Source organism: Pestalotiopsis fici, assembly GCF_000516985.1.
Source record: "Pestalotiopsis fici W106-1 unplaced genomic scaffold PFICI_Scf_12, whole genome shotgun sequence".
Taxonomy (NCBI): domain Eukaryota; kingdom Fungi; phylum Ascomycota; class Sordariomycetes; order Amphisphaeriales; family Sporocadaceae; genus Pestalotiopsis; species Pestalotiopsis fici.
The window spans coordinates 228,902-245,078 of NW_006917102.1; the positions used below are offsets into that span (position 1 = coordinate 228,902).

Consider the following 16,177-nt stretch of genomic DNA (forward strand, 5'->3'; position numbering starts at 1 on the left):
GGCTAGAGTTGAGCATGTATTCACCAGACTGCAGCGAAAAGCTATCATAGACAGCAGAGCTCATGTGATTGGCATGTCTAGCATATCTATCAAGGTAATCATACGAAATACAAACTCCAGGCGCCTTGACTATAATTCAAACTTTACTGTTGGGCGGCACCATCTTCTTCAAAGACTACTAATACAGTCCCGGCTTTGCACACATCGCCAGCCCTGTGAGCGAGCTTCTTGATGACACCGTCTTGGGGTGATCGAATGACTGTTTCCATCTTCATGGATTCAATGCTGAATATATGGTTAGCAAAGACAGCATAGTATGGGACTTGCAGCAAATTCAACTTACACGACAAGAGGAGCACCCTTTGCCACGACATCACCTTCTTGAACCTCATTCTTCAACACCTTGCAAGGCATCGGTGCAACTACAGAGGCCGTGACCTCCTTGATACCCAGAGCCTTTTCATACCACAACGGCGATACCAATGATAACTCGGTCTTGATGCCATGTTGGAATACTGACACCTTGTTATCATTGTTGGGATCTTGGACGACGGTCGTTTCTACTCTAGCGTCGGGGAAGAATGTGGTCAGATTTGTCTTTTGCAACCCCAGAATGGGCGATGAAACCAGATTTTCAAATTTGACGGGCGCTTCGTCTTTCCTGACGACCTGGGCATCATAGAGTTGGTTGCCCTTTTGAGTAATGACAACCTTGACGACCTCTCCCTCTTTCTGGTCCAGGACATCCAAGTTCTTAAATGTGAAGGTATGTTCCGTGGCTCCTTGTCCAAAACCCAGCGAGCCACCGTGGAGCCCAGCCGTGGATTGCAACGAGGACACAAATAAGCCCAGCGCAGCTTGTGTGTACACTTCAGGCTTTGCAATCTTTGGTGCAAACAGTTCCGATTCCCATTTCTTGATGAAGCCTGTCTCCACATCCCCCTCGATGAAAGCCGGAGAATTGCAGAGCTGTTTCAGGAACTCGATGTTCGTACTGAGTCCCACAACTTCATATTCGCGCAAAGCTCGCTCCATCCGCCTGATGGCCGTTTCTCGGTCATCGCCTCGTACGATAAGTTTCGCAATCATGCCGTCATATGCCTCTGTTACTGTATCGCCTTCGGCAAATCCTGCGTCTATCCTGATGTCCTCATCGGTCTTTGGTGTGGTCAAATGAACAAGCTTGCCGGAATCTGGCAAGAAACCCTTCTCCGGATTCTCGGCATAGATTCTGGCTTCGATAGCTGCGCCTCGCTGCTTGATCTGCTCCTTGATCTCTTCTTGAGTCATGGGCAGCTTTTCGCCAGCAGCCACTCTGAATTGCCATTCGACCAGATCCGTGCCGGTAACCATCTCACTCACGGGATGTTCAACTTGTAATCTGGTGTTCATTTCCATAAAGTAGAACTCGCCCGTGTCCTTGTCCAGGATGAATTCGACGGTACCAGCACCGACGTAGCCAACAGCGAGCGCTGCCGTCCTGGCCTTTTCCCACAAGTCGAGTCTAGTCACATCGTCCAGGTTTGGCGCCGGAGATTCCTCGAGGATCTTTTGGTGCCGTCTCTGCACACTGCAGTCTCGCTCGCCCAAAGCAACGCAGTTGCCCAACTTGTCCGCAAAGACCTGGACTTCGACGTGCCGTGGCCTTATGATGTACTTTTCGACCAGCATGACCTCACCACCCTCACCAAAGCTAGCCCTGGCCTCGGCCCTGGCACTCTTGAGCTGCTGTAGAAACTCGCCCTCCTCCATGACGATACGCATGCCCTTGCCGCCACCACCTTTGACGCTTTTGAGGAGCACCGGGAACTTGATTTCCTTGGCGTGGTTCAAGAGTTCCGTCTCGCCCTGATCGCCGCCGTGATAGCCTGGCACACAGGGCACGCCGGCTTTGGTCATGATCTCTTTACTCCTGGCCTTGTCTCCCATGTCCGCCATGGCTTTGGCAGGCGGACCAACAAATACAATGCCTTCTTGTTCGCATCTTTCCGCAAAGGCAGAGTTCTCTGAAAGAAAGCCATAGCCGGGGTGGAGGGCCTGGATGCCATGTTGCTTCGCCAGCTTGACTATCCGCTCGCCGTCGAGGTATGCATTCGCGGGGCCGAGGCCAATGGCATTGGGTGAGCAGGCTGCATGCTGGGAGGATGCGTCTGGATCTGTGTACAACGTCGTGGTCTGGATCCCGAGACGTTTGGCCGTCTTGTTGATGCGTAGAGCAATCTCTCCACGATTCGCAATCAAGAGCGACGTGATTGGTGTCACGGGTACAGAAGAAGCGGTGCTGGAATTGAAGAGCCGGCGGGGTGCAAAGCGAGGCTTGATGGATCGCATCTTGAAGTATTATTCTTCTGGTCTATTATAGAATCAATGGTGTATAGGTGGGAAGCTGATGAACTGATTATTTGAACCAGAAGTAGACACAATCATTAAACATCGCCAACGTCAAGAAAGAGAAATGTCTCGGGCCTGGTATATTTCATCGTGAGCAAGAAGAGGAAGGTTAATCTGTAATGTAAGAAAAGGCCCCTCGGTATAAGAAGGCCGACGTTATGCGCTGCCGCTCTGCCGCTCAATGCCGTTCAAGTGGTGGCTTATGTTTGGACTCTGGAGGTCAGGTCACAAGGTGCATACCAGCTTACCTTGGCCTGGCGCATTGATCATAAACATGGATTGTTGGAGAGCTCACTCAGGGACCTAGCAGGCTAGCAACTGGGGTAGGTCTAAATCTAGCGCTAAAAGTCCCCAAGCAACCAGAGCTACAGTGAGGTCATGGAGTGGATTTCAGTGGGGTCATAGCTTATCCGGGGGCTGCTGTTCTGCTTCGTAATGCTCCGAGAAAATGGAATTGCCCCTCCATCAGTGCAACTGCCGATCGTGAGACCGGAACGCGACTGTTGAAGATAACTATCGTTGTCACTGTCCGATATCACTTTCGAACTGCCATCCCCTTACTGACGGATCACCAAGACAATGTCGCAAATCCCTCTCAACTACGAAGCCTCTGCGGGCGATAGCCACAAGCAGACTGTCACCAGCCTGCCACCGGAAGTGGTCCAATGTCTCGAGAACGCCCGTTTCGTGAGTTATCCGCCTCGAATATTGCTGCTTTTGATGATGATCTTCTCGTCTTTCCGATAGCTAGGTGACTGACCGAATCTGTTTGAAATAGCTTCACCTGGCTACCTGTACAGATAACCAGCCGCACGTGTCACTCATGAACTATACCTATCTGCCGTCATCCCAGTTCTCCGCCATGCCCGTCATCATCATGACGACGAATCCGTCCTCCAAGAAGATGAATAACGTGGTAGAAAACCCCAACGTATCCCTCTTGGTACACGACTGGGTATCGCACCGGCCGCCGACTCAGCACCGCCGACCGTCGGGTGGCTCGCCGGGCCCCGAGCACAGATCGAGCCTGGCCTCGCTGCTCCTGAACCTCAATACGAGCGCCATGTCGAGCATTAGCGCCACCATCAACGGTACCGCCTCGCTCGTACCGCAGGGTTCCGAAGAGGAGAAGTTCTACAGGGAACAACATTTGGAAAACAACACGTTCGATTCCGAAGGCGGCGTCCCGCCATTCCACCAGCAGGCTCAGGGTAACCAAGAAGATGGGGGAAGGAATTGTTTCGTTGCGGGTGAGGAGGTTAGAGTGATTCTCGTCAAGATCAAAGATATCCGGACGAGTGATTGGAAGGGTGGTGTCCAGGATTGGGTCTTGGCGAGCGAAACGGATTCTACAACTGTTAATGGCATCCGGTAGACAGGAATGTACAAAACAAGATTCCATGACAGGTCCTATAATACATATCATTCTGGCCAAATTCGTTTGTCATGATTGAGTCCACCTAACATGGATGAATATTTTTCTGTCCTCTTCGTGAGGCATATCTGGTCTCGAATTCGGAATCCTAGGAGCGACGTGCACCACTTCTGTATTGATGAAATTCGATTCCAAGTGGACCATCTTCTTTTGAGATACAGGTCTACTCCGAATGATACAGTGCCCTTGATGTGCCGCGTGTAATAGGCGCGTGCTCATTGTAGACTTGCCTGATTGGGCTGGCTGATAGAGCGTGGAGTCAAAGGAATGGTCACTTCTATAGCGACTTCTCTGTTGCACCAACTCGATGTATGCCTCGGCATGCAACCTTTTTGTAAGTGATACTGAGGCTAATACACAGACCATTTCTGTATAGCGGTTGGTCAACTTAGGCCCAGATGCCGACGACTTCTCCTATTCTTAGCACTTTAAGAAGTTGTCATTTTGCGTCTAGATTGCTTGACGGGATAATTCAAGTTGAGAGAAGGGAGTGGGGGGAAACACTACTCTAAAGTAACAATATCGCTTGGTTATGGGGACGTATCGTGAAGCACACGGGCCATCATCAACATGTTGACTATATTGGGATTTTTTGTATCTCCTCAAAAGTTGTCAAAACATTCTATTGAATCGGCGCTGCTGCTAGAGAAACTCGCGCACAGAAATCATCTAAATGCGTGTTACTATCAACGCAGGTTGTATACGGAAAAGTCCCCGTTCGAAGCGACACTTCTCTAGAAGATCATTCAAAGATGGGCCAATCCCATATTATGTGATCTCTTATTCGCTCGCTCGCTCCATGTCCGACATTGACGGTCCTGTGACGGCCGAATGAACCTCTATCCAAGTCGTAGAGCGGTCCAGTTCGGCGGCATTGTAACCACATACCCGGGATGGGAGTCGCATCGGAGAGATGACAGGGGTGCCGAGCTCTCTATGCGAATGATTGACAACCAATCACAGCTCTCTGATTATTCCCTCCACGCGCGTTATGCATCTGCGGAGTTGAGGTTCCTGAAAAGGAAATTATAAAAGTCGTGATATTAGTCGAGCAAACAAAGTGCACGTATTATAAGATGGACTCGATTCTGAGGATCGAAAGACTCTCAAACGAATCAAACCTTGGAAATTTGCCTTACAATACATTGTCTAAGCTCCTAGCAAAATGAAGTTAGTTGGCGCTCTCTCGATCGTGTTGGCTGCGCCAAGCGTTTTGGCCGACTTTGATACTTGGTCACCGCCAGGGCCAGACGATGGTTTGTCGTTACTATATTCACTCGTCTTGATTGTGTTTTCAAGGTCTAGCAGCGCAACTGACTGGCACTACACATTTAGTACGGGCACCTTGCCCCATGCTCAACAGTCTGGCAAATCACGGATTCTTCCCTCACGATGGCAAAGACATTACGGAGGACGTGACCATCGCGGCCCTCGCAGACGCCTTGAATGTCGACAAATCGCTGAGCCAGTTTTTGCACGACAAGGCCGTCAGCACAAACCCGACTCCAGGCGCAACGACCTTTTCGCTTAGCGACTTGAGCAACCATAACATTCTGGAGCACGATGCTAGTCTAAGGTGATTCAAGATATAATATCAACATCATTAGCGTCTCTCGCGGATTGCTGATTTGTGTGTGAAACCAGCCGTGCAGACTACTACTGGGGCGATGACCACACCTTTAACGAGACCGTCTTCAATGAGACACGATCGTACTGGACTGACGAGACGGTGACGGTCGAGATGGCTGCCAATGCACGCCTGGCGCGCGTCCATAGCTCCATTGCCACGAATCCGAGCTACAGCATGAGCGACCTGGGCAACGAGTTCAGCCTGGGAGAGACGGCAGCGTATATCATTGCCCTGGGCGATCGGGACGACGCAACTGTACAAAAGAGCTTTGTAGAGTACCTTTTCGGTGAGTCGTGATGTTCGAGTCGACATGTTGCCTGTAATGGCGACTAACAGCAGTACAGAGAATGAGCGTCTGCCTCTCGAACTAGGATGGGCAAGACCCGGAGAGCTCATTGATATTGGGGATGTCCAGGACATGCTTTTCCGTGTCATTGATGCTACCGGTAGTGATGCTGCAACCGTAGACAAGTTGCGAAAGAGAGGAGGATACCATGCAGGTCTATGATGTGCGGTATGATGGATTTCCGTGGCTTGGTAACATAGTAGATCCAAATGCAAGTAAAACCGGGCCTACTAGCACCTCATAATACAATGTCATTGTAGTATCAATCTGCAAAATGGACTGCCCAAAGAGGTTCCGTGATCCAGATAATTTGAAGTATCTGAATGGTTTTTTTTTTCTCCAATAATCCCGTGCCGTTGTCTTTGTTTCTGCACTACCAAAGGCATTTCAAAGTCACTAGACTCTCTCGCCCATAAATGCATGCGCTCTTTGTGGCAACGGAATCAATCCTCGGCGGACCATTGTAAACATTCCATGGTCATCAGGTTGATGATGCTCAATAACAAAAGTATCGTTGACTTGAGGACAATGTTGGAGAAGATGGGGGCAGTCAAATACAAAAATCGGTTATATGAGCCAGCAGACCCTCATTCCCCCAAATGGTATAGCAGGACTTGAGGTGCTTACCCATGCTACACTAGTGCGGGTTCTCCAGATCGATCGTACTAAAGATTACCATTTAATTGATGGTAATTCGGTGACTTTTAATTTTTCATCTCCATTAAATAAGATGGAGGCAGTCTGCTGTAGTGTATAGTCGACAGGCAAGCGCCGCCAACCCATAACGGATGCGGGGCCGGACTGATGAGTTCTACTGGTGAGTCAAGCAGAGACATGGGGGGTGACTCCCGCCGCTTAGTTTTTTTTCCTCTTATAATGCGCCGCGTACGTACATACAACATTATGCATTGCTGCAAACAACATCGCATCCTCTGGTTGTGTCACCAATGGACTCTACAGAAGAGCCGCCATTCCCATTGCCGCGCAGGCTCAATGGACGCCTAGCAGCGTGCGATCCGTGTAGGCTGCGAAAGGTCGCCTGCGATCATACCCGTCCCATCTGCAACCGATGTCGGAGGAGGGCCAGCGGCTCAGAATGTGTCTATTCAGAGCCCGATCCCAGGACGCGGCCGCTCAAGCCTCCGCGTCGACCAGCGCCCAATGCTTCACCTCTGCAGCCTTCGGGCAGTGATTTTGCGGAAAGGAGTCCCCAGGAGAGGCCACTGTCGTGGTCCAGTCAGTCTGGGTCCAACACGCCCACCCACGACCGTGGCTATCTGGGAGCTACTAGCTTCGGCGCTGTCTTTGAGGAGGCTAGAAACAGCCTGTCGCTGCTCAGCGCGCTTGACTTGAATCAGACTCAGGTTGAGTCCAGGAGGGATGAAGGCAGTGTATTTTCCCGCGAACTGACGCCGCCGCTGCAAGAAATGTGTCTCTATGTGCTCCGCTGTCTGGCAGACCATCTCAGTGAGGACTGCGAACAACCTGACGATTCATCGAGCGACCATCATGGCTGGGAAGATGAAGCCGTGGATAGGATAATCAATTCGCTCCGGCTGGCATTCGCGCACAGCCGCGACCAAGGAGAAAAGGGGCTGAAACTGATTGCCGAGAAGATATCCCACAACACGGAACGACCTCTACGAGACGACGTTTCCACCACAGAGGATTGGCTACGCCAGTTTTGTGGTGAAAACCTTAGATGGGAATCTCTCGGTCTCCTGTGGGCGTACTTGCAGCGAATATCGGATATACTGCACTCCATTACCTGCCATCGATTCGATTGGCTTGCTGCAAAGTACTCGGCCAAGACAGGCCGGACCTGTCTTGACTACTGTGTCACCATATCGCGTCACCTCGCCGAGCAAAACACCCTGTTGCTCGATGTCGCCCGCCGCAAAGCGACCTTGGAGTCTATTATTTGTGGCGAAGCGCGTGAGTCCACCCTGATACCAAAGGTATGTGACTCATTGCTAATCTCACTTTTTAGGTGTACCAAGTTATGTCGCTTTTGGAATTGTGGTGACAATGATGACCTTTTTAGGACTTCACGTGCAACAGAACGATCCCCTTTATAGGCCAACCCTATGTTCTGAGCTACGTAGGCGCATCTTTGCTCAGGTGTTTGTCAGTGACAAGCTCGTGGTGTCATTCACGGGCCGCCCGCCTCTCCTGAGCCGACGTTTCTGCACAACACCACTTCCACTAGATATTCGCGACGAGGACCTGGCATCTGGCCCGGACGTCTTGGATCGTGCTGTGGCTTCACTTGATCAAAATGGCTGGAACACAGATGGTGGTTTGTATTCGGCAACTCTCATCCGTGCTCGAACAATGATTGCCTACGTCCGGGATGAGTTGGTCGAGATTGCCCTCAGCCAAAACACCATCGTCTCGTTGGACCACTTGCAGTAGGTTATCTATTTTGAAATGCAACAACGACCATACTAACATATTCCCGCTCAGAGAGATCAGAGCGCGACAATACCAAATGTTCTCCGAGTTCCCCAAGAGCCTGATGTATCAGCATGAGGAGCTCATCGACCCAGATGTCGATGTTCGCAAGGTCTATGTCAAGGTCCTTCTCCACCTAGAACATCTGAAGAATATTTTCTTTGCTGAAAGATTACTGCTCCTGCACGGCCATGTTGATAGCAGTGATATAATAGTAACGAGTTTTGCTATGCTTAAGATGGTGCTTCTTTTCTGGACGCACCGGGAAAGATTCTCGCTTCCCTCGATACGTCGAGAGTTTGACTGGGATGTAAGTGAATCCACCCACCCCCCGAAATCTTTCTTGTATCACCAGGATCTTAAAAGTCACTTTAGGTTCTCGTGTATGGAGCACCGGCTGCTGGAATTCTCTGCTTGGAGTTACTTCGCCCAACCGTTCCTCGACTTCATCCGAAAAATAATGAGGTGAGCCGTTCCAACATCATACAACAACTGAGTCTTCTAGTTGCTTTATTGGATTGGGTCAACCCTTCAGCTCCGAATCGAGATCTCTGCGTTGACAGTCGCACAATCATTCAACGGGTGCTCGATCATCATCTCAACTTTGGGACGGATGTGACAAGTATGGGGCACACTCCAATGGATTGGGGGCCAGTGTCGGTGCCGGATTTCAGTTTTGACCTTATCAACACATTTGATTGGGTGCGATCGGGTATGCAGTGAGCGACAGATTAGAGTCGTGATTATTTGTTTCCTTGCGTGTTTGAGTATCCGGTATTCACTTCGATACTGGCAAGATTTATCCTGCCCAAGTTCCAGACGTCCCAATGCCGTGATTAAATACAATTAAAGATGGGCACGTTCGAAGGATATACCGGACTTAATTTTAATTTATAATCACATCAGAGAATAAGTAACGTCCTTGAATGTCTAAGCCTAAGAACCAGCTTTGCCGATTACCTGAACGCTATGCCCAAGCGAGGCGATCAAAGCATTCACGGCGAGGCTTATAGATAAGGAGTCGAAGATGCGTACTAGTGTTTTCAGATTATAAAGTTGATAGATTTCATTCAATACTATTGAATCAATTTTAGCACTCAAACTCTTGGGATACTTTCCGCAGTGGCAAATGAGTCGTTCCCCAACACTTTGCCAGATTGCATAAAGCGACTGCGCGCTCTAATCTGTGGTCCCCAAAACAAAAGTGCAATAGGAGTGGCAGCCAAAATTGCTGATATAATGCCCAAAACTGTACTCGCCAGAGGAAACCCCAGCGTCGTGTACATGCTCTGAGCCGCGAGTGGCAGTAGACCAATAAAGGTATTCTCGCCCAAGACAACGGCGCCGATTGCGCTGCCCGCGTATACCGTGTAGGCATCAACGACGTAATGGGAGATGCCCACCACCACAACGGTGGATCCAGCTCCAACCATGACGAGACCGACCACGGGCGCTCCCCAAGTGACGCTCGAAAAGGAAGTCCACGCATAGACAAACATGCCGCCCGAGACTCCGACGAAGCCGCCCAATATGGCCGAGTATAGCCGGGCCTCGGGGATTGGCGTGTTTGGCGACTCGGTGTTGCGCCGGACCGATGAATAATACCAGTGGTCGGTACTCAGGCAGAAGAGCCAACCGAGCACCTCGCCCACGACAAGAGAGACTTGGACGTAGCCTGCTTGAATAGCGTCCCACCCATACAAGCTGGTAAAGACGAGCTCCACCGATTGGGTAAAGAGGTAAATGACGCCAAAGCTAAAGGCCGACCACAGCGTAGCGACAACGAGAACCGGCTCGTTGGCCAGCATGTACAAGGGCCGCTGCACGCTGCGCTTGATGATGTCGAGCACCGGCGTGCGCTGCAGCTCTTCTCTCGTATAGGCATTCTTGCCTTGCCGACGCAACCTCTTTGCGCGCTGTTCCAAAATGACGGATCCTCGTGACTCGGGCATGGCAACGAGGAAGAGTGGGAAAAGCGCCGCCGTCCATATTGTTTCGATATGGCCCGTCCACCTCCAGGGCAGGTACTGCAAGATAACAGCACCAATTACAGGGCCCAGACTGCTCCCACACATGTAAAATACAATGTATGAGCTCATGGGAATCGTCCTCTCTCGATACCCGTCGAACAAATTGGACGCCACGCCAGCGGCCGTGTTGGCGAGCAAGGAGGCACAACCACCGCTAAAGAAGCGACAAATGACCAAGGTCGCAAAGTTGCGGGCAAAGCCAATGGGTATGAGGAAACACGTAAAAATAAAGTACGTCAAGAGAAAAGCCGGTCGTACGCCAAAATCCTCCATCAGGGGCAGCAGGGCCAAAGAGAAGAGGGCGCCGCCCAGAGCCCACGACGTCACGGGCCAGTAGGAATGCGGAAACAGGGACTCGTTGATGTGAAAGTCTGCATCAATCTCCAAATGGGCCGTCGTGATGATGGAGCCATTAATGATGCAACTAAACGTTGCCAATAAAGCGAGACTGGTGGCTAGCCATTTCCGCCTCGTGGGCCAATTAAACGGGTTCTCGGGGTCATCTGGACCTGACCAATCAACAACAACAACGACACCCTCTTCTTCTATACATGATGGTTAGTGGTGGTCACGACAGAGACACGAGGACGTTGAGCTTTTGCAATATTACCATTGGACGGTCCCGAGTGACGAGCTGGATGTTGAACCTCCATGCTGCAACCAGACATTTCCAGCCCGCCTATTCAAGCCCGGTGGCCTCGGATGGATGGATGGAGCTCAAATATCCAGACGATTGGAGGCGACAGGTTCGAATCAAAAAGTTAAACACAACCAATCACTTTGTGCACAGCACTTGATTTCGTAGGCAACAATAACCTACTTGTGCTTGCAGAGTTGACCAGAGTAGGCTCTGACGTAATGTAGGTATTGATTCAGACAGAGAAGAAGACCGCGAAGAAAGGTTCATGAGCAATTACACAGGTCGTTGATCACGAACTGAAAACTTGATTTTCAGGGGACGTCCAAAGGAGTCGAGCACGCCATGGCCACTGCAATAGCGCTGCAATTGTATAATTGATGCATCATGGAGTTTTGTAAAAATTTGCAAGCCCGCAAATCACAGCACCGAGTGCACTGTCTGCCTTCCATGTTCGTGGGTTTTCTTATACGTAAACCGGCAGGCTAGCCGCTGTGGAGAGAAGCTGCTTAGGGCGAATAGCGCCCGCTGTTGGCCACCGCTGGCCATTGCTCACTTGGCGGTGTCGGGGGGTCGAGTTTAGGATCTCCGACTAGAGAATTGAGTCAGTTTAGCAGATGGTCCGGCTTCTCTTCCGGAGGTTTTTCGTGGGCAGGGGTCAAATTTAGTGTGGAGGGGTTAGAATAAAATTTTTACCAGGGGGTCAAAATTAATTGCGCTATAATACTGTATAAATGCATATATAAAATTTATATAGCGCTTATATATATTAATATATATAATTTTAAAATGGTAAATAATATTACAATATTTTAATTTATAGGTATATATTTAAAATATATCGTAAAATCGTGAAAATTTCTATAGAAAATAGGGCTATAGCTAAAGCTTTAGGCAGAAATAAACTAAACGTTAGCTAGGACTAGCTAGCGGCAGCCTAGCTAATAATTTAGCTAGCGCGGTTGCGATTTTATTTTAAATTGCTTTTACGGTTGCTATTATTTTTTTTTAAAAAATTAATAATTACGTATAATAACGTAAATATTCTTTTTCGTTTTTTAGCTATGCGCGCATATACTAAGCTTTTAGCAAAGCGTAGGTTTATTCGTTTTATAAATATATTTTTTATTTACGTTTTATTTATTTTTAATTGCGTTTACGTATATACGTAGGTAAATTTTGCGGTATTCCTCGTAATACTGCTAATTTTTTACATAGGAAGCTGCTATTTAATTAGCTATTACGTACCTGCTAATTCGCGTTATAAAAGCAATTTTTTATAAAAAAGCAAGCGCGTTTTAAATAATTAAATCTAATATAAAATATTAAATATACGCTAAAAATATCCGAATAATTAAATAATATAATAAAATAGCCTATTTATAGCCTGCTTTTTTCGGTAAATTTTTTTTTTTTAAATATTTTAAATATATGCTAAAAAAATTTAAATAACGCAGCTATTCGTATTACTAGTTTTTTAATTAATTACGGTTAGCATTTTAATATAGCTTTAAAATTTATTAGGTATTTATTAAGTATATGCTAAATTGGCTTAAAAATTCTTAGGACTTATCCCGAATAATAATCCCGATTAATAGCTTTTTAATAAATATATTTAGAGTATATATTAAATATAAATTCCTAATATATTATATAAAATAAGCTTAAGCTATTGCTAATAATTAGCGCTTTTTTATTATTATTTCCGCTAAAAACGTCGGTATGCTTTTTATATTTTTATTTTCGATTTAGTATATATTAAAAATAAAGATTTTTCCCGCTTTAACGATCCCGAGATTTTGTTTATTATAAACGCTAGAGTATAAATAATCCGATTTTAATATATTTTAAGCATATGCTAAGAAATAATAGTTATTATATTAATATAAATGGTTCCGGCATTATATACGGTATTATTTTTAGTATTTAGCCCATTATATATTAGAAATATATTAAGAATTATTACGGTTTATATTAATTTGTTTAAAAAAATTGCGTCGTTATATCCGTTTTATTTACTTTAATATAAATAAGTTTATACGAAATTCGATTTCGTTATAATATATGCTAAAAATAATAATTAATAATATTTTAAGATAAAATATTACTTTAGCTAAGCGTATTGCCGGCGATAAATAGGTTTTTAAAAAATTATTAATATATACTAAGTTAATTTTTTATAGCGCTTTAAAGTATATTATTTTATATAAGCTTTAGCGTAATGCTATTTTTATTAATAAGCCCGGGTAAATTTCTTTTTTCGGGATATTTTAAATATATATTTATAATATTTTTAATCGTAGTTTTGCCGGTAATAAAATAAATATATATGCTATTATATTTAAATAAATCGCGTAAATATTTTTAATTTTTATTAAGCTTATACCGGATTAATAATTTTAATGCTAATAATCCTACTTTTCGCTAATAATAAGGCTTTCGTTTTTATTATAAAATAAATTTAGTATATTTTTAAGTTATAATTTAATATAAATAATTTTTATTAGTATTTTCTAAAATATTAAAAAATAGGAAAGGGAAAAGATTTAATATAATCTTTAAAAATATTAGATTTATTTTTAATTTATTCCCTTAAATAAATCTATTTTTTAGAGTTTTTTATTTTTTTAAATTTTAAATTTTTAATTTTATTCCTAATTTTCCTATTTAAAATTCGAAAACTATTTCCGAATTTAGCCTTTTTTTTAGATTTTTAAATTCCGAATCCGATTTCGACTTTTTTTCCCTTTTTCCCGAATCTCCGAAATTATTAAATTCCTTTTTTATAGCTCGGAATATTCCGAATATACTTTCGGCTTTACCTCGATTTATAATATTTCCGTTACGGCGTTCGCGGAAATTAGTATTAATTTACGATTTCTTTTTTAATTTATAAAATTTTTGCTATAATTAGTATATATTTATAATATTTTTAAATTTAGCTTTATATTTCGGCTAGCTAAAAGCGTTTTATAAATATATTTATTTATATATCGTAAATATATGTTAAATAAATTTTTAGCGTTCGCTTTTAAATCACGACGACGACGAGATTTTTACTAAAAAGCGTGCCCGTAAATTTATATAATTTTAGCATATTTTAAACGTAAACTAATAATATAATTAGCCAAATTTAAGATTTTTAGTGCCGGCAAAAAAAAGCCCGCTGCTTTTTCGTTTAAGCGTAAATTCGAAATTTTTAAGTTATTTTAAGTATATTTTTATTATATTTTTAAGCGTTATTCGCTTTATTATTGCTTTTGTTAAAATTTAAATATATTATTGCTAAGCGTGGTCCGAGTATATATTTAATATTATTCGTTTATTACGGAATAGGTTTAAATTAAAGGCAATATAATTAAAACCGCATAAATAAAATATATATTTAGCGGATATTTACGGATTAATAATAAAAATTAGGATAAATTTAATATAATTTTAGCATATGCCTTTATTATAATTAAATTTATAATTTTTATTTTGTATAAAAAATTATATTATTAAAAATAATAAATAATATTTATTTAAAATATTTTTAATATATGTTTTTTATATTTTTAATTTCGTTTTGCAATTTCCGTTTACGCAATTTTAATTTAAATCGGTTTCGTTATTTTTTTAATTTTCGAATTTTTTTACGAAAAAAATCGTTTTTATTATTCCTAAAGTGTCGACGATTAAGTATTGGCGTAATTAAAGAGGAAAAGCGTATATTTAAATTATGCCGGGAAAGTATTTATATGCTTTATAAATTATTTTAAAAAGATATAAAATTTATTTTTCGATTATTTGGCGCTAATATCCCGTTTAAATTTACCCATTTAACGTCGTAAGGATTATATAGGTTAAAAACCCGTTTATTATCCTTTTATTATCGAGCAGCCTATTTTTATAATATACGCTATTAACGCTAAATATCGTTATTAATCCGAATTTAATTTAATTAAATTTAAACGCTTTATCGAATATTAGATTGCCGCTTATTTATTTATTTTAATAATTTATTTTAGCTATAAAGCTTTAACCTAAAATAAAATTAGCATATAATAAATATATATAAATTAAAAAAGCTTATTTTTATATAATTTCGATTAATATAAGCCCCCGGCCTATAGAATAATTATTTTTTATATAGCTGGTTTTTTTAAAATTAGTATTTTTCCGGGTATACCTCTAATATATTCTAAAAACCTTTAAAAATTTTTTATATAAGCTAGCCGTAATTTAAAGTATTTTTTTTTATATAAGCTAGGTTTTAAATCGAGGATAAATCCGGTATATATCGTTAATAATCGATATAAAATCTTTTATATCCGGATATTTTTAAAGGTTTTCGAAAAATAGCTTAGCTTCGTAATTACGGTATTTTTTTTGGAAATTACGCTTAATATAAAGTTTATAAAAAATAAAAATATACTTAAAATATATTTTTTACGAATACCCGGGGTAAAAAATATATAAATATTTATTTAAAGCTATATTATTAGTATATATATTAAAATATATATATAATTTAAATATATTTCGAGCTTATATTAAATCTATATTTATAATAATAAACGCTATTTTAAAATAATATATATATTATTATCGAATAAAAAAATTATAATATTTTTTAATAATTTAAAATATTTTTTAAAAAAATCGAAAAAATATTTTTTTGCTTTAACCTTTAAAAAATATATAAATATACGTTAAAAATCCTAATTTTTAAATTAGAATATTATAAATCCCTTTTAAAAATATACAAAATTTACGTTAAATATTTTCCTCCTAGCTTATAATCGAAAATACTTAAGTTTAACTATAAACTATTTTAAAAAAAACGTTTATTTATAAAAACCGGGCTTTTATAATTTGCTATATTTATTATTTAAATTTATAAATTATTAAAAATTTACCGGGCCGATTATTAATTTAAATAATGCGTCGAATTTATTATTAGTTATTAAAACGGACCCGATTTAAAGCATATTTACGGAGTATATTTATAATATAATTAATATAATTTCGGTATACGCTTAAAAAAAACTTACCTATAAAATAGCAATTATTTAGGTATTGCAAAATGCGTTTTTTTCGGATTATAAGCTATATCGTTTTTTCGACGTTACAAAATTCTATAAACGCAAATATTACCTCTAAACCTTTTTTTTAAAAAAAATACTATATTTAGGGAAAAAAAGTAAGCGTTTTAAAATTAAATTAGCGTATTATTAAAATATATAAAAACTATATTAGGTATATTTAGAAT

The 16,177-nt window shown here is 42.1% G+C and overlaps 5 protein-coding genes across 5 annotated transcripts; 3 read left to right on the top strand and 2 right to left on the bottom strand.

The window, feature by feature from the left end:
- Positions 1 to 143: 143 nt before the first annotated feature.
- On the bottom strand, positions 144 to 2,331 carry PFICI_13828 (uncharacterized protein; the record flags this gene model as incomplete). The annotated part of the gene is made up of 2 exons (XM_007842409.1): positions 144 to 285; positions 344 to 2,331. 2 exons carry the CDS (start codon positions 2,329 to 2,331, stop codon positions 144 to 146), a joined length of 2,130 nt encoding a protein of 709 aa, XP_007840600.1.
- A 639-nt stretch (positions 2,332 to 2,970) lies between these two features.
- On the top strand, positions 2,971 to 3,766 carry PFICI_13829 (uncharacterized protein; the record flags this gene model as incomplete). Its single annotated transcript, XM_007842410.1, has 2 exons — positions 2,971 to 3,078; positions 3,170 to 3,766. The coding sequence occupies 2 exons, from the start codon at positions 2,971 to 2,973 to the stop codon at positions 3,764 to 3,766; spliced, it is 705 nt and encodes a 234-aa protein (XP_007840601.1).
- Positions 3,767 to 4,991: 1,225 nt separating this feature from the next.
- On the top strand, positions 4,992 to 5,964 carry PFICI_13830 (uncharacterized protein; the record flags this gene model as incomplete). The annotated part of the gene is made up of 4 exons (XM_007842411.1): positions 4,992 to 5,082; positions 5,162 to 5,402; positions 5,471 to 5,742; positions 5,801 to 5,964. 4 exons carry the CDS (start codon positions 4,992 to 4,994, stop codon positions 5,962 to 5,964), a joined length of 768 nt encoding a protein of 255 aa, XP_007840602.1.
- Positions 5,965 to 6,749: 785 nt separating this feature from the next.
- Positions 6,750 to 8,979, top strand: PFICI_13831 (uncharacterized protein; the record flags this gene model as incomplete). Its single annotated transcript, XM_007842412.1, has 4 exons — positions 6,750 to 7,737; positions 7,793 to 8,213; positions 8,269 to 8,566; positions 8,632 to 8,979. The coding sequence occupies 4 exons, from the start codon at positions 6,750 to 6,752 to the stop codon at positions 8,977 to 8,979; spliced, it is 2,055 nt and encodes a 684-aa protein (XP_007840603.1).
- Positions 8,980 to 9,353: 374 nt separating this feature from the next.
- Positions 9,354 to 10,939, bottom strand: PFICI_13832 (uncharacterized protein; the record flags this gene model as incomplete). The annotated part of the gene is made up of 2 exons (XM_007842413.1): positions 9,354 to 10,831; positions 10,897 to 10,939. 2 exons carry the CDS (start codon positions 10,937 to 10,939, stop codon positions 9,354 to 9,356), a joined length of 1,521 nt encoding a protein of 506 aa, XP_007840604.1.
- Positions 10,940 to 16,177: the final 5,238 nt, after the last annotated feature.